The sequence below is a fragment of the Haplochromis burtoni genome, unplaced genomic scaffold (assembly GCF_018398535.1).
Source record: "Haplochromis burtoni strain Fernald_Lab_line unplaced genomic scaffold, NCSU_Asbu1 Contig_151, whole genome shotgun sequence".
Taxonomy (NCBI): Eukaryota; Metazoa; Chordata; class Actinopteri; order Cichliformes; family Cichlidae; genus Haplochromis; species Haplochromis burtoni.
In genome coordinates, this window is record NW_024582512.1 from 636,660 (window position 1) to 660,783 (window position 24,124).

At 41.9% G+C, this 24,124-nt stretch overlaps 4 protein-coding genes across 5 annotated transcripts; 2 read left to right on the forward strand and 2 right to left on the reverse strand.

Annotated features, from left to right (window-relative positions):
* The first annotated feature begins 885 nt into the window (after positions 1–885).
* On the forward strand, positions 886–6,612 carry LOC102295793 (syntaxin-2). 2 transcript variants are annotated; one of them, XM_042224799.1, is made up of 9 exons: positions 886–940; positions 1,254–1,298; positions 1,604–1,703; positions 2,581–2,655; positions 3,048–3,109; positions 3,269–3,377; positions 4,821–4,894; positions 5,009–5,146; positions 5,235–6,612. In XM_042224799.1, exons 2-9 carry the CDS (start codon positions 1,260–1,262, stop codon positions 5,406–5,408), a joined length of 771 nt encoding a protein of 256 aa, XP_042080733.1. In that variant the 5' UTR covers positions 886–940; positions 1,254–1,259; the 3' UTR covers positions 5,409–6,612. The 2 variants fall into 2 exon arrangements, with proteins under 2 accessions (XP_042080733.1, XP_042080734.1); XM_042224800.1 differs by lacking the exon at positions 886–940 and adding an exon at positions 946–1,044.
* Positions 6,613–6,673: 61 nt separating this feature from the next.
* pgam2 (phosphoglycerate mutase 2 (muscle)) lies at positions 6,674–9,068 on the reverse strand. The gene is made up of 3 exons (XM_005931848.2): positions 8,538–9,068; positions 8,252–8,432; positions 6,674–7,641 (listed from the first exon to the last, which is right to left on the reverse strand). The coding sequence occupies exons 1-3, from the start codon at positions 8,952–8,954 to the stop codon at positions 7,472–7,474; spliced, it is 768 nt and encodes a 255-aa protein (XP_005931910.1). The 5' UTR covers positions 8,955–9,068; the 3' UTR covers positions 6,674–7,471.
* Positions 9,069–12,509: 3,441 nt separating this feature from the next.
* On the forward strand, positions 12,510–15,716 carry nefla (neurofilament light chain a). Its single transcript, XM_005931853.3, has 4 exons — positions 12,510–13,641; positions 13,763–13,887; positions 14,365–14,765; positions 14,856–15,716. The coding sequence occupies exons 1-4, from the start codon at positions 12,598–12,600 to the stop codon at positions 15,182–15,184; spliced, it is 1,899 nt and encodes a 632-aa protein (XP_005931915.1). The 5' UTR covers positions 12,510–12,597; the 3' UTR covers positions 15,185–15,716.
* Positions 15,717–19,013: 3,297 nt separating this feature from the next.
* nefma (neurofilament medium chain a) lies at positions 19,014–23,890 on the reverse strand. Its single transcript, XM_005931855.3, has 3 exons — positions 22,633–23,890; positions 21,698–21,822; positions 19,014–21,587 (listed from the first exon to the last, which is right to left on the reverse strand). The coding sequence occupies exons 1-3, from the start codon at positions 23,689–23,691 to the stop codon at positions 19,922–19,924; spliced, it is 2,850 nt and encodes a 949-aa protein (XP_005931917.1). The 5' UTR covers positions 23,692–23,890; the 3' UTR covers positions 19,014–19,921.
* Positions 23,891–24,124: the final 234 nt, after the last annotated feature.

Here is a 24,124-nt window from a genome sequence, read left to right on the forward strand (position 1 = left end):
GCTATAGGTTAGCTGTAGCAGCTAACAGGACATAGAAAATGGTTTAGCTAACCCTTATGACCTGTAAATAAGGAGCCAGGCTGCCCTCACCAGTGCAAGGTCTTCTGCAGCTCACCAGGGAATACTTTTTGCCCAGCTATTTTATTTATTTGTTTTTGACAAAGAAAACTTGTATGTATTCATTTTCTATAAGTGGACACATCCTAATACCATGCTTTTTCTAGAGAAAAGCTCCCTGAACTCTTGCATGTATTATTATTTTAACACGCATCCTGTGTGAACAATTGCAACAGATACTGAGGGAAGTGGCAAGTGACGCTGGGTGAGGAAGCAGAGGGGGAGATAACAGCTGTGTGTGTGTGTGTAGACATACTGTTATGCTATGACCATTTCTATTTCATAAGGTAATTTAAATATTTTGGTGCACTGTGATGGTTACATTCTTCAGTGAAGTAGAGTGCACTCTATGTAAAACTATTCTGTGTACAGTATGTACACATTCCGGTGTGATTTGAGTAATTGTTGAAGGAAAAAAAAGACCTGCCCATTAAAACCAGTTAGCTAGGGCTTGTTACCAAACATTTGTAGAGGTGTTTGTGGGTATTGGGCAATTACAAGCTATGCCCTGGCTGCAGTTAACCGCACAGCATACAGTATGTTAGCACTGGGATTCGTACTGGTTAACTCCCGTGTAGGAAAAGCCTTTCAATCCCCTAAATCTCACTCCCTGGTATAGTTCTAATGCTAAGTCTCGGTGAACTACAGTAAACAGACAGCAGGTGCATCACTCCCACACCTGCTCCGTAAGTACAGTACCTTTAGCCGCAGGACAGGCTCTTTGTTTGCTTTGTTGTGACGGTAACGCGCCTGCGTGCCAGCGCACTTTATTACACAGGTGAGCTCATCGAGCTGTGCTAACAAGAGGAAGGGCAGAGAGCAGGTGAGGCCGAGCCTTATCGCCAATACCGAAAGTAACAGTATTACGAGGGATTCTTCTTTTTGTCGTTGTAGTCACCGTAATGCCGACCGTGTGTTAGCCGTTTGGTAGGTTTTTAAAAGATTTTTAAAGGGAAAAGACTTTCTCGGAAAAAAGCCTACATCCAGTTTGTCTCGCTTATACCAGCAGCGCGCTTTGTGTTTTGTTTTTTAGTATTAGATATTAATGCTAAAACATTCAAGGGATTTTCCCTGTAAAGGTGGTGTTTTTCAGATCTCTTTAACGGACTAATGTCATTTTTCCTCACCTGTAAAAGGACGAAATGACGGCCACGAAAGACATGGAGGATTTTTTCAAAACGGTAAACGTGACACAGCTTTGAGCTACGCTGTTCTTTCTGAAATAGCTCAAATTTCATATGTACAATATTTTAAAAGCAATACTTAATACATAGGTTAACTGTCACAGACTGTGTAATTACATTTAAATGTGTAATTTCTGGCAGGGGTTGTCTGATAAACGTGTGTTCATTTTGCTAGAAATGTGTTAGCCTCACAAAAGCAAAGTACCATGTGTGCTGTCAGACCAGTTCCCACCACCATACCCCATATAATATTTTCATGTTGTGTGTTCCAAGCTGTGTAACAGTAGTGTTTGCATGTGTAGGTGGGGGAGGTGAGAGGCCTCATTGAAAAAATCTCCTGTCAAGCAGAGGATGTGGAGAGAAGACAAGCTGCCATCCTTGCTTTTCCGAGTCAAGACAAGAGTAAGTGCTGATTTTTATTTTTATTTTCAAAAAGAAGCAAGGACAAAAGTGAATTCTAAGTTGTTATGCTGAAGCGTTCAAACGGTCTCAAATTCTCCTTGTCACACAACAGCAACAAGAAACACACACAACAAAGAGTCTAAACAGCCTTTGACAAACACACCTGCAGCTGTTTGTACAGCAACAGACTTGGTAAATGTTACACAGATCAACATGCTTAGGAAGTTTAGATATAGCTTCAAAATCTGCATATACTCACACACATATACGCCCACAGATGGAGATAATAACAGTGTAGCGTGCAAAAGGTCACTAGGTACCTCAAATTAAACTGTCTCCAGCTTGTGGTGGTATTCTTTACACACCGTTATTAAGAAATGACTTGTTGTGCTTATAGCAGCAGTGCATTTTGTAGTTTATTTTTGAGTAGACAATATAAATACTCAAAAATGCAATTTCACTGGCCTCTCTAAGATGCTCTTTTTATTCCTACTCATGTTAATGACCCAGTGTCAGTTCCCCAGCTCTTTCTTCTTAGTACCACTTACCTTTTATTTAACTTTTTTTAACATTTTCTTGTCCTATCCCAATTTTGAGACATTTGAGACATAAAATGAGTAATGTTTATTGTTTATTGTACATTTTCTATTATGAATAAAATATGTTTATCAGATTTGCTGATCAATGCATTCTGTTTTTATTCACATTTTGTACAACATACCAACTGTTTTTAAAATTGCAGATATAATATGAACATCACAAAATCACTATATATAAAACTTAATCCTTTTTAACACCCATGGTGTCTGTCTGTGGTGATATTCACTACACACAGTAGTTATTTCCTCTGTGGACTGAACTTGTTTTGTTCTTCCAGGAAACAAAGATGAGCTGGAGTTGCTGAACAATGAGACCAAGAAGAATGCTAAGTTAATCAAAGCAAGGCTAAAATGTAGGTGGACACATTTTTTTGTAAAGCACTGCAAAATTAGCTTTTATGCAGTGTAAGTTTTTGGCATGCTTCAGTGCAGTTAGATAAAATTTATCATTTTTTTCGATATGAATAATGCATATTTAGCTGTGTTGTTATTGTTTAATATAATGAAATGGGGAGGATCAGTGCAGCTGAGTTCCTCATACAGTGGGAATAGTTTGTAACACAGGATTTGACTTGTAAATGTGTAAAAAGGAAGTGTGGTGTAGCCCACTCAACATGCCTTTTGTAAACAAGCTGACAACAACACTGAGCTCTTTACTGTAACTGCAGAAAAGGACTGTGACATAGCAGACTTTGTTTAGTTTTCACTTGGTCCTGTATTCATGTTAGATCGGATTGTTTTTCAGCAATGCAGAAGCCTGGGGATGAGACCGGAGCTACAGTAGCCCAACGTATTAGGAATAACCAGGTGTGCAAGTAGTTTTATTTCCTGTCAAAAACCAGGTGCAAAATGATTGTCTGACACTCCTTTGCAGTTTCAAACACGCCCGACAAAATTACTCCTGACAGAGGTCTCTTTATTGACATTTGAATTGATTCACTTCATTCTCTTGCTCTCTTTCAACAGCACTCGTACTTGACTCGGTGGTTTGCTGAAGTCATGAAGGGTTACCATGAGGCACAAATTTCCTTCAGAGAAAAATGCAAGGCAAAAATTCAGAGACAGCTGGAGATTGGTAAGTTGCCAAATCTAAAAGGGAGCACTTGTCCCTCCTCACCCTCACGTCAGGTTGTGTAAATGGATTTTATTTCATACACCAGTCCATACTGCATTGAATGGAGGGCGCTTCTGCCAATGCTTTACTAGCAGGAAAACCTACACTAGTGTAAGTCACTGTGAGGGTGTTTGCATAGTAATAGCACTTTGGATAATAAGCTGGTGTCATTTTGGAGCAGCAATTTACAGTCTACAGTTTATGGTCAGCGCTCTATTGTAAATAAGTGTCAGGTTCATTGTTCTTTCTCATGACTCACTACTTCACAGTATTATAACCAGCTTTCTATTATACGTCATGTTTACAGTTTTCTTTTTCTCCTTTTGTAGTCTGAAGTTATTTTGTACATTTAAACAGTAAAGCAAACTGTCCTTTCAATTCCCATTAAAAACAGTGCTGCCTTACAGTTTACATGCACTCACAAACTACTTTATTAGATACACTTTATTATTATCTAATAAAGAGACTGGACTAACTTTCACCTTAATTCTTCATGGCTGCCAGCCCATCACATTCAAGGTTCTATGTGTTCTACATTCAGAGATGTTTTTCTGCATGTTGTAATGAGAATGATAATTTGAGTTACTGTTGCGTTCCTATCAGCTTGAAGCAGTCTGGCCATTGCCTCTGTCCTCAGGCATCAACAAGGCATTTTTGCCCAGAAAACTCATGAGGTATTTTTTTGGCCTATTCCCTAAAAACACCCTGGAGATGGCTGCGTGGGAAAATCTCAGTAGATCAACAGTTTCAGACTAGCCAGTGTGACACCAACAAACATGTTACATTCAAAGTCACTTAAATCACCTTTTTCCACATTCTGATGCTCAAACACGGGTCACCTTGTCCATGTCTGCATGTCTAAATGCATGCACTGCGTTGCCATGTGATTGGCTGAATAAAGAGTTATGTTAAAAAGATGTTGAATAGGTGTACCTATAAAGGTGGCAGGCATGCTATGGTAATTGCCAGTATGTTAATGCCATTAAATTTGATTTTTTTTCCTTCAAATCTACAATTAATATTGTACTAAGCAGCTGGCAGAGTGAACCTCTGTTTAATAAGCACTCATACATCCGGTTCCCCATGATGACATCTAGAATAGTTACAGGGTGCAGTGTATCTGTGAAAACTGCTTTTAAGTGTAGTACTTAAGCTGCTCCACAGTACGATACACTGTAATTTAAATGTGCAGTAGTACGTTTAGTAAACAGACTGATGTAAATCATTATAGCAGTAAGTAGAAGTTGAGGTGTAATTGCGCCATCCTGTGGTGACTATCTAACTGGCATCCTTGGCAGCACAAAATAAGTCTTGGTCTTTGTCTGTTATTTATTTAGTTGTTGTTCAATAAATTAAGTTCCACAAACATGATGAAACTTATTTAGTATCTTTTGTTACTTTCAGTGAATAAAAGCACTACAGGTGAAGAGTTGGAGGAGATGATGGAACGTGACAATCTTGCCATCTTCATATCTGATGTGAGTGGAATCCAACATCTTTTTTTGGGGGGTTACTCAGATAAGCAGTTTTTGTAGGTTTGAAGCCATTTATATGATAAATCAAACACAGCTTGAGCATTTTCTCTTTCGCAGATCACCTCTGACAGTCAGATTTCCAGCCAGGCTTTGACTGAGATTGAACTTCGCCATCAGGAAATCCTCTGCCTCGAGTCCAGCATTAAAGATCTGCACGAGATATTTGTTGACACTGCCATGATGCTGGAACTCCAGGTAAAACAAGCTACCTCGCGTGGGAATGTTTAATGAAGATTAATGTAACATATTTGTCAATGACATTCATGTTTTTTTCTTCTCCCAGGGCGAGTTAATCAACAACATAGAAAGAAATGTCACAACTGCTGCAGAGTATGTAGACAGATCAAAGGAAGAAACAAGCAGAGCTGTTGACTACAAGAAGAATCCTTATAAGATAACATTTCTGCCGAACTTCATGAAGTCCCTCAAGAAAAATAGTGCCCCTGATCCTGTGTGAACAGTGACTACACCAAATGTCCTGGTGTGCATTGAAGTCAGTTTTATCTGATTTATGTCGCCTGTGTGCCCCTCAGGCTCCTTTCTAAAGGATTTTGATGACGCTGTTGTTTTAATGAAAAGAATTCATTTGATAATAGTAAAACGATTCTGTGGACAAGGCAGCAGCTTCCTAACACCACCTTCAGTCAGTGTATTTAGATTCCTAGTCCTCAGGGTTTAGGTTTTAGAAATGGCAAAACAGCCCCTTTTATGTTTTCCTTCAGTCTCTTATGTAGCCAGTAGGTGTCATGACAACACTACAGTGTTCCTTCTCTATTTGCTGCCCTTTAAAACTATGGTGCTGCATATTGTGTTGTTTTGTTTTTTTAATGTTTGTTTTTTAATGGTTTAATATAACACTGTGTTAAAGTGAGAAAAAATGTCTGTAAACTGACCACGCCGATCTCAAAATAAACCTGTGAGGAATGGTGCGGTACTTAATTCATGGGTCTTTTATTATGATAGCACAAATGAAAGAGGAGAAGGGATTGCTTTGATGATTGAAGGCAGAACACAGGCAAAATCATATTTATAATGTAAGTGAAGGTCAACTTTAAGTTGATTTGGTTCAGCTAAAAAGCTATATGTTGTTTTTAGTGCGCACAGTGGCGATCCATATTATGGGCAATAGTAGCAGAAACATTCATTCAGAAACATTTGGATGACTGATTAGAAGGTTAGGATTTCAAGCTTCCCTGTACCGTAATGTTAAGCACTCAGCCTTCTCTTTAGCAACACTCCATACTCTGACCTCAGTTTGCTAACAAGATGAGAATGTGCGACAATCAAAAAGAATGTTACTGTGGAGTAACTTTGTGAAAAAAAACAAAGGCTTGCATTAGAATGCTGTCGCAGGCCTGAAGAATTTCTCCTCACATAAAATCACTTCAAGGGGACAACTAAACAGTCTGGATGTACTTGCAGGAAGATGACAAAGCGTCTTATGCTATGAAGCCATGAAAACAACTTGTACAGGGATGAACCATTCTTCCAAAGGTTGTCTTGGTTGGGGTTTGGCCAAAATGACAGTTCAGCATCTTCCTGTGGTGCTGCACTGTGTGGAGATTTAGTGATGGGGGAAGCCAGAAGATGATGTATGATGATGTCACTGTCATACTCACTGAACAGTTCAGCAAGCTTGTGTAAACTGAGGCATTGTCATCCTAGAAGACACTGCTCCCATCAGGATAGAAATGTTTTTCTGCACAAAAAAGGCACTCGGAATAAATTTGCATTAATTTTTAATAACACTTTGTCAAAAGGGACAAGTCCACCCAAAACCTTCAAGAAAAATCTGGAAATGTCTGCATTTATGTTTCTCCCAATGACTGCAGTCACTTGTCTGTACTGACTCTTACCTGGGCCTTAAGTGCAATAGGTACCTGTTTAAAATTATTGCGTGTGTTCGTTTTTCAGTGAGATCTGACTGGAGTGGAGGATGAGCAAGCATATTCCTGCATTATGGGAGTGCTGCCAGGTTGAACCCATTGACTTATCCATTAGGCTGCGTTTCTCGCTCTCTTCCCCCCTCCTCCCCTCGCTACAGCTCCTGGATAAGATTTCACAGCACCTTTAGCACTTTGCTGAAAGCTCGGATTTTCAAACAGGGAGGGAAGAAGAATGGGAGATAAGGATGACGATGTAATTTAAAGACACAAAAAGAGAAAAGAGGTGCAAGAAGATAAGGAAGACAATGAAACTGATACAGCACTACATAAAAAGATGGTTTCTTTATTGGTTGCACCAGGTTGGCGAGGGCCCACAAAATAGGGCTTGGCCACAAAGGACTGAGTGGTGTGTGATGACATCAAATGTTAGGCCCTGCAGTTTTGCTTTGAAAGGTCATCCCTGTGTTTGTCATTTAAGCAAAAAGTAAGCTAATGGGCTGAAAGTGGCCTGTCTCCAAAAGAACCATTAAACATTTCCCCAGTTGGAATGGACAACAAGGAGCTACTAATAGATTAGAGGAAAAGGTTGAAGGTGGGTAACAGTCTCTTTTTCTGCCTCTGCAAGGAGTCTGGCTTATTTCTTCGCTTTGCCCTGGGCAGCTACAGCCTCCATGGCCTTCTTTACAGTTTCCTCATCACCGAGGAAAGACATGGGCTTAATGGGCTTCAGGTTGGCATCCAACTCATACACAATTGGGATTCCCGTGGGAAGGTTCAGCTCCATGATGGCTGCGTCAGACATACCTGGTGATGCAAGCAGACAGAGCAGATGAAGGCATGCGGAGATCAGCATCAGAGGGCTGTAACTGATACAATACACTGTACTGTAAGTCTGTCAGAATCCCAGCAACATAGACAGGACAACAGATGGACAACAGAAAAAAAAAAGTAAAGCATGTTTTCTTTATATCTCAGTGTATTTTAAGTTCCCTCAGGTCTGCCTCTGTCTTTCAACACTGGACCTGCCACTCTTATCTGACATTTACTATTGCCCTTGAAGCTCTTTAAAACCCTTATCCGTCTCTGGGCTGCTCCTTGAAAAAGTACAACCTTTCTACATAAAGGTCGTGACTGTAATGGGAACCAAGCTCATGACCCTCTACCCTGTCCCTGAGATCTGGTGTGAGCCTCTGCTGCTATTTATAGACAATCCACAACTCTTGTCTGTATGTGTGTAAAGTCTGTGTAAGTGTGTGACACTGGCTATTCAGGTCAACTTTCTGCAGAAGTCTTTGGCTATCATGAAAGAATTTCACTGTTAAGTGTTCTGCAGTGTCATTTTTTAAGTCACTCTATCTACTTTGTCCGACCTTCTCATTCTTTTCTTTTTGTAAACTTTGTCCACAGTGCTTACCCTCTAAGTGCTTGACAATGCCACGGAGGCTGTTCCCATGGGCAGCAATGATGACATTCTTCCCAGCTTTGATTTCAGGAACAATGACTTCATTCCAGAAAGGCAGAGCGCGGGCAATGGTATCTTTAAGTGACTCACATGTGGGCAGCTCACCAGGCTTCAAGCCTTTGTAGCGCCGAGACTGGAGGCAAAAACAACACCGCAAAGTACAAAAGCTTAATAACTGACAGCACTCTCAAGCAAATTCTGGAGCTCTTTAAGCTAAGCTACTTTGCATTTGTCTCACCTCGCTGATGATTTTGTGATAAGGGTGGTCCTTATCCATGGGTGGAGGTGGGATGTCAAAGGAACGACGCCAGATCTTCACCTGCTCTTCACCGTGCTTTTCAGCCGTCTCCGCCTTGTTGAGCCCAGTGAGGCCTCCGTAGTGGCGCTCATTCAGACGCCAGGTACGAATCACAGGCAGCCACATCTGGTCTGTGCCCTCCATGATGGTCCACAGGGTCTTGATGGCACGTTTCAGCACAGAGGTATAGCACACATCAAACTTCATGCCTGCCTCCTTGATAGCCTGGGCACCACGCTTGGCCTCCTCCACTCCCTTTTCACTGAGGTCAGCATCGAACCAGCCACAGAAGCGGTTCTCTTGGTTCCAGGCGCTCTCACCGTGGCGGACAATAACCAAACGATGGGCGGCAGCCATGCTTAATACTATTTCCCTAGATTTTTACTTAAACCAGACACAGAGCCCTCAGCCCTCCTAAGTTGTGGACACTCACACACACTCTGGCTGACCAACAGTAAGCCCAAGGCAGCATACCACACCCTTTTTATAGCAACCTGGATCATGGCAATGCCTAGCAGACAGGCCTTCTTTACTTTCCCCCTGTGAGAGGCCTTCATACTCTGATGGACACACTGGGAGGACCAATAGAGCCAGGCCTCTATCCTGGGACATGTGGTGTCTGGGAAGGCCAGAGGTCAGATACTGATCCAGAATAGCAACATGACTTTTAAACTGACATCTGTGCAAGAAAAGTGTAAAGATCAGAGTTGGAACCTCATGCTCAGATGAAGCATTTCCTCACTCTTCAACTCACTGCACAGTGAAGATTTTGTATGTTTAGTAAATATTTGTCCACAGGGCATTTGTTGTGTGGGCATAACAGTGACTACATGACTCATGTAGGTCCTCTGTGTTCCACTATGGCTGGAGAAATTCCATTTTCAGTGTGTCACTAAACAGCTGCATACAGTAGCTGCCAGTGCCAGCAGGAAAAAAAAATAAAATAAAATAAAATAAATAAATAAATAAATATATAATATATAATATATATATATAATATATAATATCATATCAACTGAATTATAACTAACTTATATTATTATATATATATATATATAATAAATATATATATACACATATATATACACATATATATTATATATATATATTTATTTATTACTATTATATTATATATTTGCGGCTGACTACTGGTGCTAGATTTACTCTTACTTCTATAAACAACAATTATGTATTATCATAAAGAACAAGATAAAGGTTCATAAACAATATAAGGAGTGTGTAAAAGTCTGTCAGAAGTGCCTATCTTGGTGCAACATAAAGACATTATCAAGTCAGTGTAAAATCTGAAATCAGGGTAATATATAAGGTGTTATTTCAATTAATCACCTCTAGGAGCTGCTCTAATATCATGTCGATTATGTTTACCATTGTATTACATGAAACTTGTTTTTATGAGATAAAAACACCACATAAAAAACTTTGTGAATTACAGTTAGAATATTTTAGGGGTATGTTGAAAACAGAATGAGTTACAAATCCAATAATCCACTTTTCTCCATATGATAGAAAATTGTCACCATCTCTGCTGCATGCTTTGATTAAAACTTAATCACTTTGTATCCTTAGTCTTAAATAGAAAAAGGCCTGGCGCTCCACCAAAGTGAACCTATGACATATGCTACTGAGACAACATTTTTAGTATTTTTCATTAAATTTAATGCTGGGAAGAGAAAATACACTGACAGACAAAGAGCTGACAAAGCAGGGGCATTGAGCTGCAGAGCTAACAGGAAAAGTAGATGCCTTGTGTCCTGAACAATCAAATTTATGATCCAGAGGAAATACAATAATCCAAAAATAGAATATTAATGGAACTCCAGGAATGACGCCAACCTGCATCATGTGATCATGACATTGAGATTTTCTTCTATACAGAATATAAACTAATGAGAAGGACTGTGACAAGGAAGAAGAAAAGTCACTATTTTTTTCATTTTTATGGCTAGTACAAGATGTTTAACAGAGAATGATGAGTAGTCTTTCAACGAAAAATTCTCTGTGTGCTGCCTACAATCAAAAAACTGTCTGGCAAGTCTTGCAGAACGGGAAAAGTTAAGTTGGAAAATAAATATAATATAAATACTTGCATTTAACAAATACACAATTGGTTATTACGTTAATTTAAGTTGTGTCTGGTGGTGGCTGGATAGATGGATGGATGGTATTTTTGGCCCTCTGGTGGTCAAACTGGACTAATGCATCTTATTAGTTTATTTCACCAAGACAGCAGATGCTATCATGGATCACAAAATTGTTGCTCTAATCAGAAGTATGATGCTGGCATCGTTTTTTGTAAAATGCTAGCAATGTTGAGTGCGATAATACTGTCGTCTTCACATGTAGGCCGAGCTTTTATGTTAGTCAGCATCGTGGAGGCAAGAAGTACCAACCTGGAAATTAGTGCTGTAAGTGATCTAATGTGTTTGGGAAGAGAAGTTAATGATCTACTTTCTCTGTTTTATTTCCCCAGATCCTGTAAGCGCCTTGTCTGCCAGAAATCACCCCGATGCAGATTGTCATACTGCTGTTACGGTGGGAAAAAAAGTGTACACAAGGGAGTTTGTGTGATCACAACTGTAACGATGACTCAGCCAGCAGCGCAGCCTATGCAGCTCCCACAGAAGCCCCCCCACCTCCCACCACCTACCTCCTTTTTATTTGGGCACAGCACTGCCTATAGGCACCAGGGGCATTTGCTGCAAAGGCAAAGAACACCAGCCATACATGCTGTAGAGCTTTCCCATATACAACAATAGACAACTACACAAAACTGCACAATTCATGCTGCAAAACACTGCAATGCACTTCATTTATTCATAAAGCTGGAAAGAAAAATGAATCTTTGAACGGAAACTCTTTACTTCACACGCACACACACACACACACACACACACACACACGCCATATATAGCAGTATGGATATGTTTTCTCCTGTTTCAAATCATGAGGGCAACACAATATGTAACTAGTCACTGAATATTTTAAATATCTTGTGTCGCTGTTATGGACAATATGATGCTCTTGAGAATATTTGTTCTATATATATATATAGCAGAAGGGGTATTTGGGTGAACACACAATTTTCAACTTCTGCAGAAAATGAAATCACAGTAAATATTCTTTAACTAAAGGATCAAAAAAGAGTATTAAACACACCCTGCATGTAAAAATTAATAACCTTTAACAGCAGACAGTTGAGAAACCTGTTGAGAAAAATGAAAATCAATTATGGTATTTTTGCAAGCTTTGCTATACCTGTTGATACCATTGATACATGTTGTATTCATTTATAGTTCAGACATTGTTTTAGCTGCACATTAACCCACTCTAAGTCATGCCTTTAATAGTGTTATGCCATCTGTTTGGGTGGGATTTTTATCATTGCAGGTGTTGAGGCCATGGCTGTAGTTCTGCTCCCCACCACACACAGAGATGCTGTGTCATGATTGTAAAATGAGGACACCCCGGCCCCACCCTCACCCTTTTTTCTGCAGTGAGTGAGGAGACAGAAAATGTGTTTGAGTGATATTTTGTCTTTTTTACAACATAAAATTACTGTAAAAACTGTACAGTTTCTTAAAAAGATCAGGTTATGTGTTTAAAACTGGCCATGTGATAGACTTTTTTAAAGTTTTGCTGTAGTCTTAAAAATTACTGTAAAAAGCTGTTTTTATATTCTAGTTTATTTAGAAACTGTTTTTCTTCCTCTCTGCTTTTAACCCTTGCTCATTTCCCTCCTCCGTGTATTCCCATGGCTCATATCTTTCTCATTTCTTGCCATTGCAGTGTAAACCTATCAAGCCTTCATTGTCAGAGGGTGCAGAAAGTGCTTGCGTCAGCCCCCACCATCCAGCTATAAAAGCGCAGGCTGCTGCAGCAGCAAGCAGTCAAGACTTAAACCCAAGCCCTTCGCACTCCTCCACACGCACACAGACAGCAAGAGGAGAGGAAGAGCAACTTTTCCTCCCAACACTCAACCATGAGTAGCATCGGATATGACCCTTACTACTCCACCTCATCATACAGACGCTATTTTGCCGAGCCTCCTGCACGTGTGGTGGTGACTAGAGGGAGGACCCTCTCTGGCTTCTCTACTCATGCATCCCCACTGTCTTCCTCCCGTCTGCAGTACTCCTCCCCTGGCCGTGTGCTCTACTCTTCTTCCTCACCAGCTTCTTCCCTGGAGCTGGAACTCAGCCAAGCAGCCCAGATCAGCTCCGAGTTTCGGGCTGTACGCACACAAGAGCGCAGCCAGCTGCAGGACCTTAATGACCGTTTTGCCGGTTTCATCGAGAGAGTGCGTGAGCTGGAGCAGCAGAACCGTGCCTTGGAGGCAGAACTGCTGCTGCTGAGGCAAAGGCACTCTGAGCCGTCCCGCCTGAGAGCACTGTATGAGCAAGAGGCCCGGTCCCTGAGAGCAGCTGTGGATGAAGCTAGGGCAGAACAACAGGCTGTCCTAAGTCAGAGAGAGAGGCTGGAGCAAACCCTGAGTGCTCTGCAGGGTCGATATGAGCAGGAGGTGTTGGCTCGTGAAGAAGCTGAGGGCAAGCTGATGGAGGCTCGTCGGGAGGCCGACGAGGTTACCTTAGCAAAAGCTGAGCTGGAGAAAAGTGTGGAAATCCTGCTGGACGAGCTGGCCTTCCTCAAGAGGATTCATGAGGGTGAAGTGGTTGAACTTCAGGCCCAAGTCCAGCTGGGTGTGCAGGTGGCTGTGGAATCTGAGGCTGCCGCTCCAGACCTCTCTGGGGCTCTCAGGGATATCCGGTCCCAGTATGAAAGGCTGGCTGCCAGGAACATGCAGGCAGCTGAGGAGTGGTTCAGAAGCAAGGTAGGCTCCCTGACTGAAACTGTGGCCCAGCACACTGATGCTGTGAGAAATTCCAAGGACGAAGCAGGAGAGTACCGACGCCAGCTACAAGCCCGCATACTGGAAATCGATGCATGCAGAGGCCTCAATGGATCCCTGGAAAAACAGCTGCATGACATGGAGGAGAAACAGAGTGCAGAGATAGCAGCTATGCAGGTCTGTAAATGTCGTCCAGATCTTTGAAGTATGTTACTTAAGGTTTTCATTTGATCCTGCAGTATGTTATTTCCCTTTGTCTCATTGAATAAAATAACAGTTATCTTTGATTTTTCTTTAGGATACCATTGCAGAACTGGAGAGTGAGCTGAGGGGCACTAAACAGGAAATGGCACGCTACCTGAAGGAGTACCAGGACCTTCTGAATGTCAAGATGGCTCTGGACATCGAGATTGCTGCATACAGGTAATGGGTGAAACAGGGAGTGAGTCTGATAAATGATAAAGGGTTTATTTTTAGCGTCGCAAAATTATATAGTAACTCCTATTTAGAGGCACCTAGGAAACTGATGCTTTTGGATTTGTATCAGAGTCAGTGAAGTTTTTTTTACATTTAATGTCTGAGACATGCAGGGGCGTAATTTCCAGGGGGGTTATGACCCCCCAATAATCAGACCCAACCAAAAACCCCTCCCAATAAAATTATGAATTGTCTTGCATAAATAGGCTGTTGATTTTCTTTACTCATTTCAATTCGTACTCATTTCAGTTATTACCAGCAAAATAGTTTAATCATCTCAGAATTTGCCCAGATTTATTTATTTATTTAGACAGAGATCCTGACAATATAATTCTAAGAGTAAATAAATGACCACTTACTGCTACATTTAAGACCCATGCTTTTAACTGATCTCCCATCCTTTCTTTTCATTGTTTGACGCAGGAAGCTCCTGGAAGGGGAGGAGTCTCGCTTCAGTGTAGGTATGGCTGGGGGAGTGTCTCCGTTGTACAGCCACAGTTTGTCAGCACCCTCTTTCGCTAGGCCCGTCTTCTCCAGCCTGAGCTCTGGCACCTCCTACCTGATGACCTCACGCCTGCTCAGCTCCAGTGTCAGCACCACTGAAGGCATCATCTCTGCCAGCCACGCCCAGCAAGCAGAGGCCAGCCCACCTGGTGAGGAGGAGGTGGAAGAGGAGGAAAAGGAGGAAGAGGAAGCTAATGAAGAAGAGGTGGGAGAAGAAACAGAAGAGAAAAAGGATGAAGAGGAAGAGGAAGGTGAGGAGGAGGGTGAGAAAGAAGATGAAGCTAAGGAAGTAGAGGAAGAGGATAAGGAAGAAGGCGAGGGTTGGTTTAACTTGCTCAGTCATGTTCTATCAGTCAAATAAATATCAATTATTAGTGTCATGGTAACTAAAGTGTCATCTCTTGATTCAGGTGGTGATGAAGAGGAGCAAAAGGAAGATGCAGCAGAAGCTGCCGAAGATGAAGGAGAGAAAGAGGGAAAAGATGAAGGGGAGGAAACTGAAGCACAAGAGGAGGCAAAAGCAGAAGGAGCTGATGACAAAGAAGATGATACAAAAGATGAAGCACAAGAGCAGGAGGAAGTTCAAAAGAGTGAGGAGAAAGAAGATAAAGCTGATGACAAAGACGTGAAAGCTGTTCCAAAAAAAGATGACAAAGCCGAAGCAAAAAAGGAGAAAGTTGAAGAGAAAGCTGCCCAACCTGAGCCAGCTGAAGAGAAGAGCACAAAGGATAAAAAGTAAACCGTTATGGTCAAGACTGTCCACAAAAAAACTGCAGCTTAAAGACAGGTAGAGGCAACAGTGCTGTCCTCTTAGATCTGCTTGTTAACATGGTGCTCAATAACACAGTCCAACAGCCATTTAAAGCAACAAATCAAGGTTAAATGCTTACCAATGTTCCGAATAGCCCATAAAGGTCTTGTTGCACAGTTCTGAGTGAATGTAATAGTGTATGTGTGTGAGAGTTCTGGTGGGTAAATAAATTATTCTTAAAGCCGTGCATCTCACTGATTTTGAGCCCTGATTTAAAGATTATGCTGACATGCATACAGATTTATGATATAGTCCTCATAGGCACTTGGAAATGTAGAGACATGTGTTGATTTATTATTTCCTTAACAGGCAGAGAGGTGAGCAGCCCAATCACTTACCACACTCACACTGACAAATACAGACATTTAGAGTCACAACATTGCCTCTAAGATAATTGCTATCCTGCTGTGTTATGAACACTGTCACAAAAGATCCTGCTGTAGTTCAAGATTGATTTTGAACATCAAAGAAAAATGTGGCTTAAAAACCATAATCTTCATCTTACAAATAAAAAACTGTTTAGTAGTAAAATCAGATTAAAACTTTCATCTTCGACACTGTCTGAGATCACTTGCTGCTCACCATATACTGGGTTACAGAGCAAGTTTGTAACTTTTGAATGTTGCCAGGATTTATAGTGAGTATCTAAACTCACTGTGTAGTTTACTCAAAGTATCACATATTGCCTCTTTAAGAATAACATCCAATGATAGTCACTAGCCTAGTCCTTCAAAGATCTGAGATCATTATGCATTGGAATGAAGGGAAAATGACAAATGAATATGAGGAAGAAAAGAAGCATCAACGGGTGCGAAGTATTCATCTTTATTAAGCTAAGGTAATATGCTCAGTATGTTATGTATGTATCAGAAATATCACAGAAATATATGCTGGCATTTACACATAGCTAAATTTCATTTACCACATTACAACTGTGTAACAGCAATGAAGAACTGAAAAGAAAATCATCCCAATAACATCAAAAACGTGTTCCTCATGTCACCAATTACATTTAAAGCATTGTGATCTAATTGAATTCCCTACAGAAGGAATTGAGAGTAGTGAAGTTCAGAGCATTAAAAGGCATGTTTTCAGACTATAACAGAGATATTTTTGGCGTTTATGGATAGTTACCACCTTCACCTGCTGAATCATTTGAATTGTGATTTAAGGGGTGGAGTTTGCTGACACAGGCTGCTGTTGTTGGTAGACTGGGAGTCACTGAACTGGAAATGTCGCCAATGTTTGTGATGTGAGTGCCTTGTAGGGCATTTTAGGTTTATTAGCATTGATTACTACCATTGATTAGCAGCAGGAGTGACAAAAGTACTGACTTTCTTTATTTAAGTAGAAGTACAGATGCCTTTACTCCAGTAAAAGTTGTAGTACTGAAGCGACTTTTTTACTCAAGTAAAAGCAAAAAAAAGTACAGGCTCTGAATTTACTCAGAGTAACAATGGAAAAAGTAGCTACACAATTCTACTAGCCATTTTTGTACAAATGTAACTGAACCTTGTGCTATATTAATATAATAATAAGTAAATATTAGTATATGAGAATATAGAAATTATTAACATTTTAACGTTCTAATTTCAATCAAACTGCTGTGTTTGAATCTATTATACAGGGCACAAGTCAGGGGTTAAAGTGGGATTCAGCAGGTCGGGAAACCCCGTGTAGTGATCTGTGTACTGGATCAGCATGGGGAAAATAATCACAACTCACAATAATTTCTAATATAAGCTTCAGTAGATATTCTTGGTGTACATGATGTGAACAGCTGACCTGTTGCTCTTTGTGGATTTATGCAACTGAACTGGTTGATGTCCATCCCCTACAGTGACACTACTTTGTTTATACTGTCTTTACACTAGACTGTATAAAGTTGGAAGTCAGTGAATGAATCTAAACATCATCAGCTTAAATGCAAAATTCATCTTTGCTTCGCTCGATGTAACATCCCTTCAGGCTTCCTCCTCTTCTGTAGTGCTAGTCACATTCCGAAGTACTGCAAACACAATTTAATATAAATATAATATAATAAAAACACTACAAGAAAGTGCAGATATTTGTTTAAAAATGAAGGGGAAATGTAGTTAAAAGTTGTCAGAAAAATAAATACTCATGTTAAAGTACAGATACCTGAAAATTCTACTTAAGCACAGAAAAGAAGTATTTGTACGTAGTTACTTCCCACCTCTGATTAGCAGGTATTGTATGTATGCATCCATCTTTTATTTACAGTCTATAGCCATACTATAGCCTATAAGCGCAGTAGTGATGTGCGGATCGATACTGAAATATCGATTCCTCCGAGACCAGTCATTCATGTTCTTGAATCGATTCTCATATTAAAATATTGATATTTTAGTAATTTAGGGTAAATTTGTAGTTTATCATTAACAGGAACACAGTGGAAAGAAACTATAACATTCGGATTGTCTACATTCGAAGGAACTACTTCCTCTTCCGCCTTTCATAGTCATATGCGAAATATGGCTGTATAAATGTGTTGCAGCCCCTTGGCGTGCACACTCACAACAATGGCTGAGCGTAAATGGAGTCATGTGTGGCCGTATTTTACCTCCACAAACAGCCGAGACTTGTGATACATGTGGCAAGAAAGTGAGGTGTTGTGGCCACACCACTAACCTCGTCAAACACCTCAGAGTAAATCATATCACAGAATATGACGTCTCTCGCGGAGTCCTTTAGTGCTGCAGGCAGGCAGCGTGTTCAAATAGCGCACAACTTCAGTTTTTTTATTTCTATGAATTCTGCATTATTAAGTGATAAGAACGAGTACTCTGACATCCTGTAATCATGATGACGCTATAATTTGAGATACAATAAAAGATATAATAAATAAAATACGTTTTTGTACAAAGTATCGGTATCGGATCAGTATCGTCGATACCACCCTGAATTTTACTTGGTATCGGATCGGAAAGGAAATCAGTGGTATCGCACATCACTAAAGCGCAGCAGCCTTGGGCTCTGTGCCAGTAAAGGGATGCTTAGATGCTTAAAAGTGACGCTTCTCACTTTTAAGACATACTTTTATTTTAATTTAAACACCACACAGCCAAAGTTTACGGATAAAGAAAGAGAGGAATGGAGGCCAGAGAAACGAGCTTCCATGACTGCCAAGTTCGTTTGGTTTCTTTAAAAAGAAAAGTAGCAACAAGAACCAAACTCGCTTGTCCAGGACTTAATGTTTCTAAACTGGTGCAATGCGGAGAAGTGCGAGTACACTACGAGATACTTTATTTCCATGCATTTATTTTTAAATGAAATTCATGCTGATACTAATGATTAACCAGTGACACCCAACCAAGATCGCCCATGGCATTGTTTTCCCAATTATCTCAAATAGCTCCCTGTAGTTAATATTCTGTTATCTCTCCTAATGTGATTTTTTTGTTGTTGTTGTTGTTGTTGTTTAAAAATGCCATTTACACACAAACACACACTGGTCCACGTCATTAAATTAGGCTTTTGGAACCCTTGTGGTGGGTTTTTTAAAAAGACACTGATGCTATTTAATACTGATTTTCTGCACCCAGCCTGTCAGTGATCACATCTGTCGTCACTGCTGGGTTTATGTTGCTCTTGACAGGAAACAAACCACAGTAACTACATTCAATTGCTAATAAACTATGTAATATTCCGTAGCTGTATTGCTGTATTGCTGCAGTGCTGTATACAGTTGCAAAAAATATGATTAAAAGAATAATAAAGTGACAACAGACAGTTGGCGTTTTGAAGATCTTAATGACATTTATTGAGCAAATGCTGCTGGGAAATTGTTCATGATGAGTAAAGTCATGGGATTGCAAACAGTAGCACCTCATTAAATTCTGTATTTAAATTCAAGTCCATCCTATGCATACAGGAATGCATGTTTCTATCATTTACAGTATATATTTTTTTCAGTTGCAGTCAGGTAAACATAACAGACACTGATAAAAAGCATGTTTAAGGCTAGGAGTTTCTTTAGGTTTCTTAAGCTTTATCTGCTTCGGTAAATGGATGTATATGGTATTGTGTTTATCATATCACCGTCCATTTCTTCCGTCACTGTTGGCTGTGTATTTGTTGTTGTTAGTTTCTTTTTGGCTCAGTTGGTATCTTCACGTGTCAAGTAAGGCTTCGTCAGTAGAATACATATGTCTGCATCGGGGACCCTCCATCCGCCAGTCCCCCACTTTTGCTTCAACTCCAAAACCCTCTCCGCAGTAATATTGTTTATTGATTGCTTTCTAGTATTTACTCTTTTTAAGGTGTATTTCTACCATACAGAGAGGAAAGTATTCCGCTCCCCTGAGCTAACATGCAGAGACACCCCACCCACCCAAGCACCCACCCATTCGTGAGCTCACCCACTAACTGCAGAAAGGAAAAAAAATATAAGGAAGAATAAAATATCTCAGTCACTTGCTCCTGTTCGCGTCTGCTGTGAAGCCCGTTTGAAGCTTTCACTCAACATGCATTTTTGAAATTTGTAGCGTTTAACTTTTGTCTTCTCGCTCTGACTTGTTTTGTATGTTTGAGAGTGGTTATCTTTATTACATCGCTCTAGCTGTATGATTTTCTTTGTTATGTTAGTTCTGGATTGATTGCTTGTGTTGTTCTCTCCCCTTCCTCCCCTCCTTCTCTGCTCGCTCACTCACTCTCCGTCACCTGCTTGATGGACTGAGTGGAGTGTTTCTCGGTCTTCTTAGTAGAGACCAGTTTCTCCTGCAGCATCTCTTCCGCCTCCTTCACTGTTTCGGTCACAGTGACGGACTTGATGACATGCTTTGACCCATCCTCTCCGGTGGTGATTGTCTCCACGGTCTTGGTGATCACAACCTTCTGGCTGCCGTCTTCCTTGACAGGACTCTCGTCTACGCCATTGGTGATCACATCAGCTTCTTTTCCTTCATCCTTCTTCTCTTTCTCCTCAGGGCTACTCTTGTCTATGTCACCGTTCATGGCAACATCTTTCTTTTCAACTTTCTTCTCTTCTGTTGGCTCGCTCTTTTTCTCAGTCTTGTCTTCAGTGCTTTTAGGAGCCTCAGGCTTTGCGGTCTCGGTCTTTGGGGATTCAGCTTTTGGGGAGCTAGATTTTGGGGATGCTTCTTTTGGAGACTCTGCTTTAGGAGAAGCAGGCTTGGGAGATTCAGATTTAGGAGACTCTGGTTTTGGTGATTCAGACTTGGGGGAGGCAGGCTTAGGGGATTCAGACTTGGGGGAGGCAGGTCTAGGGGATTCAGACTTGGGGGAGGCAGGCTTAGGGGATTCAGACTTGGGGGAGGCAGGCTTAGGGGATTCAGACTTGGGGGAGGCAGGCCTAGGGGATTCAGATTTGGGAGACGCAGGCTTTGGGGAATCTGACTTTGGAGAGTCAGGTTTTGATCCCTCTGTTTTGGGAGCTTCTTCTTTCTTTGGAGATTCAGGTTTTGTTTCCTCAGATTTAGGAGCATCTTCTTTCTTGGCCTCGGCCTTTGTAGCTTCAGTTTTTGGAGCCTCTGTCTGGGTTACAGCTGGTTCTGAGTCTGGCTCATCTTTTCCCTTCTTCTCATCTTCCTTTTTGCCTGCATCCTCTTTTTCCTCCTTCTCATCTCCACTTTTGGATGCTTTGTCACTACCTGCATCTTCATCTTGATCTCCACTCTCTTCTTCAGCACCTGCTCCCTCCTCTTCTCCACTGCCCTCTTTGTCTCCAGCCTTCTCTTTGTCAGGAGAGGCTTTAGACTCTGGAGCTTTGGTGCACAACATTGTCTCCTCAACTTCTTCCTCCTCTCCTCCTCCCTCTCCTTCTTCATCACCTCCCTCTGCATCATCCCCCTTTTCTCCCTCATCCTCACCCTCACCACCTTCTCCCTCTGCTTCTTCTTCCTTCTCATCCTCACCACCTTCTCCCTCTCCCTCTTCTCCCTCATCACCACCTTTTTCATCCTCCTCTTCCTCCTTGCTGGGCGCACTTGAGCTAACTTTGGCTTCAGTGACAGCTACGACTTCTTCTTCTTCTTCTCCTCCCTCCTCTCCTTCTCCCTCTTCCACCTCACCCTCTGCTTCCTCTCCCTCTGCCTTCTCCTCCCCTTCTTCCTCTTCACCCTCCTCTCCTTCCTGTGTGGCAGAGAGCTCTTGCGCTAGCTCTGCCAGGGCCTCATCCATTTCAGCCTTCTCATCCTCAACCCTTGTCTCCTCAATGATCTCCTCCACAAACTTGTGCTGCACCTTAAGCTTTGTGGGCTCCGACTTAGGCTTAGAGATTTTAGTGGTGGTGACAGTCTGGCGGTAAGGAAAAGTGCTGAAGTGGGTCTCCTCACCCTCTAGGAGTTTCCTAGTGTAACAAATGCATAAATCAGATATTTAAAGTATGCTTCTATATGAAAAGGACTGCAAATATTGTTTCAAAATTAAATTTCAATTGTGCATGAGTGTATCCCGTACCTGTATGCAGCTATTTCAATGTCTAAGGCCATCTTGACATTGAGCAGGTCCTGGTACTCGCGCAGGTGACGAGCCATCTCCCATTTGGTGCTCTTGAGCTCATTATCCAGCTGGTGAATTGTTTCCTGAGTGAAATACACAAAAATCAGTTGTTGTTATAGGGTTGAATATGTTGAATAATTTAAATGCAATACGAGGTCCAGTGCTCAAAACCAGTCTTCATGTATTATGCAAATTTTTTTTGAAGCCTTAATAGTTTTTCCAAATTATCTGTTGCAGTGCTGCCCATGTCTTTCTGTAAACTCTGCAGACTCTGCGCAACAAGGCTGCTTGCTTTTTAATACATTCTGACGCAATACAGTATTCTAGAGATGTTGAATGCCTCTGTTTCAAGGGCAGCCTCCGCACTCTTTCAATACACCCCCACCCTCGCCCTAAAATCTCAGTGGTGTGATGCAAGGACAGAGCCAATCAAGGCATCGACCCATTGCCTCTGACTCAGCAAGAGAGAGAGAGAGAGCGGGAGAGAGAGAGTCTGCTGCAGCGATTCCCTTTTAACCATTTCGTGACTCTTGGAAATCTCTCCAGCTTGTGAATACAATCAGCCTGCTTAAGAGAAAAGTGTTTGTGCTGAACAATCACAGTTAGGCAGAAGGGGACAAATGTTACAGAACCTGTCAAAGATAATAGAAACTAATATTTTATATTTGTGAATCTTTTTTTTATTTGATTTTAAAGGCTCACGCTTAAATGCTGCGTCAGTAAAACATAAATGTGTCCTATTAAGAACATCAACTCTTTTATCAAGTTTTAAAAACAGGCTACACAATTCTTTAAGAATAATCTATGACATTTCAAAACAGAATTGCCTTGTTTTAGAGTTGAACGTCTGTTCTCAGCCCACCGTCACCGCTCTTACCGGGCTGCCTTCTTACCTGCAGGCTGGCCAGGTCGCTGTTGTGGCGGTCCTCGATGTCATTAAGCTGTCTCTCCAGTGAGTCTCTTGTACCGCGGACGGACTCCAGCTCCACCGTCTTGGACTGCAGCTGACGGCGATAGTCGGCTATCTCGTCACGGGCGGACTTTATGGCGTCCTTGTTTTGCTCTGCAGCCTCGGTCAGCTTGACGTAGCGGCACATGAACCAGTTTTCCACTTGCTGCAGGTTCTGGTTGGAGTGGCCCTCCAGTTCGCTTCGAATCTCCCGGAGAGCCTCGGTGATGTCAGCCTTCTGGAGGTCTTTCCTTTCCACTGTCACCTGAGACGCCTGAATCTGGGCGATGAGGTCGCTGACTTCTTCCTCGTGATTGTTGCGGATGAAGGCGATTTCATCCTGCAGCGACTGAACTTTCTTCTCCAACTCAGACTTTACCAACTCCGAGTCGCTCATGTCCTTCTTCAGGACACGGATTATGGCCTCTGTCTCCTCTCGGATGCGAGCTTCTTCTTCAAAGCGGTCTCTGATCCGCTGGATGTCCTCGTCGATGTGGTCCGTGTCGAGCTGAATTTGTGCCTTGTCATGGTGGATTTGCTCCAGCAGCTCCCGTAGCTCCCGCAGCTCCTGGTCATAGAGGTCGTCCATCTGGGAGCGCGACACCTGCTTGTGCCGCAGTGCCTGGATCTCCGCCTCGATCTGCTTGTTCTGCTGCTCCAGGTAGTGCACCTTGTCAATGTAAACAACAAACCGGTCATTGAGCCCTTGAAGTTGCTCTTTCTCGTTAGAACGCTTGTAGTCTCCGTTCAGGATAGAGGTTTGACTATAATCAACGCTGTCGGCGGAGCTCAGCACAGCTGAGCTGTATGCCCGGGTTGCCGGCATATTCACGCTCCTCTTGTAAGACGTGGTCACGGTAGAGCCGGGACTGGCCCGGGACCAGGACTGGGACCGAAAGCCGCTGGACGGGGTGCCGCTGGAGCGGCTGTAGCCATAGCTGGTCGTTCTGGTATCCATAGTTCTCCTGAAGGGACTCCCTACAGTGTCCACCGGGTAACTCATCCGGTTAGACCACAGAAGGGGATGTGCGCAAGAATGAAGGAGGACGGTGCAGGACGTGCAGGAGTGTGGCGAACGTTTATGTGGGTGTATGTGTGCGTGCAGGTGAGGGGTGTGTGGCTCTCACAGCAACTGAGACCTCCTCTGCGTGCTCCTTATATATCCGAGGCTGTGCAGTTGCCAAAGCAAGTATGAGGCAATTTTATTCCATCCACTGAAATAGGGGGAGGGGAGGGCGCATCCCCCTCGGGCCGTCTGCTAATGGTCCGGGGTCCCGTTCAGCCTGAACCACGTGGGCTATATGGGTTACGTGGGTGTCCGGCTTAAAGTAACCTGACAAAGTAGATAGATAGATAGATAGATAGATAGATAGATAGATAGATAGATAGATAGATAGATAGATAGATAGATAGATAGATAGATAGATAGATAGATA

Excerpts from the sequence above, each read along its gene's own strand:
- pgam2 (XM_005931848.2), bottom strand. The coding sequence starts at position 8,954 with ATGGCTGCCGCCCATCGTTTGGTTATTGTCCGCCACGGTGAGAGCGCC. Across the intron at positions 8,433-8,537 it reads ATCACAAAATCATCAGCGAG|TCTCGGCGCTACAAAGGCTT; the intron begins GTGAGACAAATG and ends TTTTGCCTCCAG. Across the intron at positions 7,642-8,251 it reads CATTGTCAAGCACTTAGAGG|GTATGTCTGACGCAGCCATC; the intron begins GTAAGCACTGTG and ends TTGCATCACCAG.
- nefma (XM_005931855.3), bottom strand. The coding sequence starts at position 23,691 with ATGAGTTACCCGGTGGACACTGTAGGGAGTCCCTTCAGGAGAACTATG. Across the intron at positions 21,823-22,632 it reads GCGACCTGGCCAGCCTGCAG|GAAACAATTCACCAGCTGGA; the intron begins GTAAGAAGGCAG and ends TATTTCACTCAG. Across the intron at positions 21,588-21,697 it reads ATTGAAATAGCTGCATACAG|GAAACTCCTAGAGGGTGAGG; the intron begins GTACGGGATACA and ends TTGTTACACTAG.
- LOC102295793 (XM_042224799.1), top strand. The coding sequence starts at position 1,260 with ATGACGGCCACGAAAGACATGGAGGATTTTTTCAAAACG. Across the intron at positions 2,656-3,047 it reads AATCAAAGCAAGGCTAAAAT|CAATGCAGAAGCCTGGGGAT; the intron begins GTAGGTGGACAC and ends ATTGTTTTTCAG. Across the intron at positions 3,378-4,820 it reads TCAGAGACAGCTGGAGATTG|TGAATAAAAGCACTACAGGT; the intron begins GTAAGTTGCCAA and ends TGTTACTTTCAG.
- nefla (XM_005931853.3), top strand. The coding sequence starts at position 12,598 with ATGAGTAGCATCGGATATGACCCTTACTACTCCACCTCATCATACAGA. Across the intron at positions 13,888-14,364 it reads ATCGAGATTGCTGCATACAG|GAAGCTCCTGGAAGGGGAGG; the intron begins GTAATGGGTGAA and ends TGTTTGACGCAG. Across the intron at positions 14,766-14,855 it reads GGATAAGGAAGAAGGCGAGG|GTGGTGATGAAGAGGAGCAA; the intron begins GTTGGTTTAACT and ends CTCTTGATTCAG.